This window comes from Rutidosis leptorrhynchoides, chromosome 1 (genome assembly GCF_046630445.1).
Source record: "Rutidosis leptorrhynchoides isolate AG116_Rl617_1_P2 chromosome 1, CSIRO_AGI_Rlap_v1, whole genome shotgun sequence".
Taxonomy (NCBI): domain Eukaryota; kingdom Viridiplantae; phylum Streptophyta; class Magnoliopsida; order Asterales; family Asteraceae; genus Rutidosis; species Rutidosis leptorrhynchoides.
The window spans coordinates 557,695,103-557,696,657 of NC_092333.1; the positions used below are offsets into that span (position 1 = coordinate 557,695,103).

Genomic DNA, 1,555 nt, shown 5'->3' on the forward strand with positions numbered 1-1,555 from the left:
CATATAGAGGTCAAAACCTCGCAACGAAATCAATTAATATGGAACGTTTTTAATCAATAAGAATGGGACATTTCACCAAACGTTAACGAGTAGCTATAATTAACGATATTCTAAGCAGCAAACACAGAAGTGTAGATCATGAGGTCTCGGTTTCTTCAGGTAACTCCGAAAGTAGCATTAATTTATCCGATTATGCACAGCTACTTGGTTTCAAGGGTGAACAAGAATTATAAGTTCATCAAATTTTCATTATGAAGATTTTGTCAATCAATATTCGTAGGTTTAAAGTTGGAGGTAAAGTTTGTTGGTTTAGGAGTTTAGTCTCGAATGCGAATCCGATTGTGGCAGCAATTCAAGAAACAAAAAGCCATGGTGTAAACGATTCATGGGTTGAAAATCTTTGGGGTTCTGTCAATATTGGCTATGTCGAAAAACAAGCTGTAGGTAGGTCGGGGGGTCTTTTACTGATATGGGATTCTAATATTTTTGTGGTTAATGAAGCTGTCGAGGGTGAGTTCTTTATTGCAATTAAAGGGAAACTTACTGGTTACGATACAGAGATTATGGTTGTTAACGTATACGGTCCTCATAGTGATAACAAAAAAAGGCATTTTTGGGATAGTCTGGACAGTCTCCTAAGGTTCAACAACGTAGCTTGGATTTTATGCGGCGATTTCAACGAGGTAAGACATATAGATGAACGACAAAATTATGAATTCAAAGAAAGAAGAGCGTCGATGTTTAATGATTTCATTGAGAGGAACGGCTTGATGGAAATTCCTTTATTAGGCAAGAAGTTTACCCGGATTAGCGACGATGGTTTGAAATTTAGCAAACTCGGTCGTTTCTTGGTCTCGGATAATTTTTGTCAAATGTGGAGTGATCTTTCTAGCATTCCATTAGATAGGAAACTCACCGGTCACTCCCCTATTCTTCTAAAAAATGGGCACACTGACTTCAATTCGAAACCCTTTCGGGTTTTTGACTCTTGGTTTGACGAGGTAGGTGTTGATAAGATTATTGAGTTGGCTTGGAAAACAAAGGTTGGGGCACATAGACCTGACACCATCTTTAGGCTTAAACTTAAGAAAGTTAAAGAGAGTTTGAAAGTTTGGAGTGGCGAAACTTTTGGCAAATTAGACTTGGAAATTAAAGAGCTTATGGAACTCTGAAACTCATGGGAATTAGAAGCCGAACGAAGAATACTTTCAGATAGAGAGAGGTCGGATTGGTTAGACACTAGATGCAACTGGATAAAAAAGACAAGGTTAAAAATAATATGCTCAAACAGAAGGCGCGCATCAAATGGGCGGTTGAGGGAGATGAGAACTCCAAATTCTTTCACTCGGCAATCAAACGCAGGTACAACAAAAATAATATTAGAGGTTTGCATGTTAATGGTGTGTGGCAGGAGGATCTAAAGGAAATCAAAAACGAAGTTTTCAAGTATTTCATAAACATCTACGTGGATAACGATGCAAGGGGGTTAGATATACTTGGTTTTGATATGCAAAAGATTTCACTAGAAGATGCCGTGTTTAATGACCTGTCCTAA

At 37.9% G+C, this 1,555-nt stretch overlaps 1 protein-coding gene across 1 annotated transcript; it reads left to right on the forward strand.

Moving 5' to 3' along the window:
- The first annotated feature begins 251 nt into the window (after positions 1-251).
- Positions 252-1,172, forward strand: LOC139843879 (uncharacterized). Its single transcript, XM_071834057.1, has one exon. The coding sequence runs from the start codon at positions 252-254 to the stop codon at positions 1,170-1,172; it is 921 nt and encodes a 306-aa protein (XP_071690158.1).
- Positions 1,173-1,555: the final 383 nt, after the last annotated feature.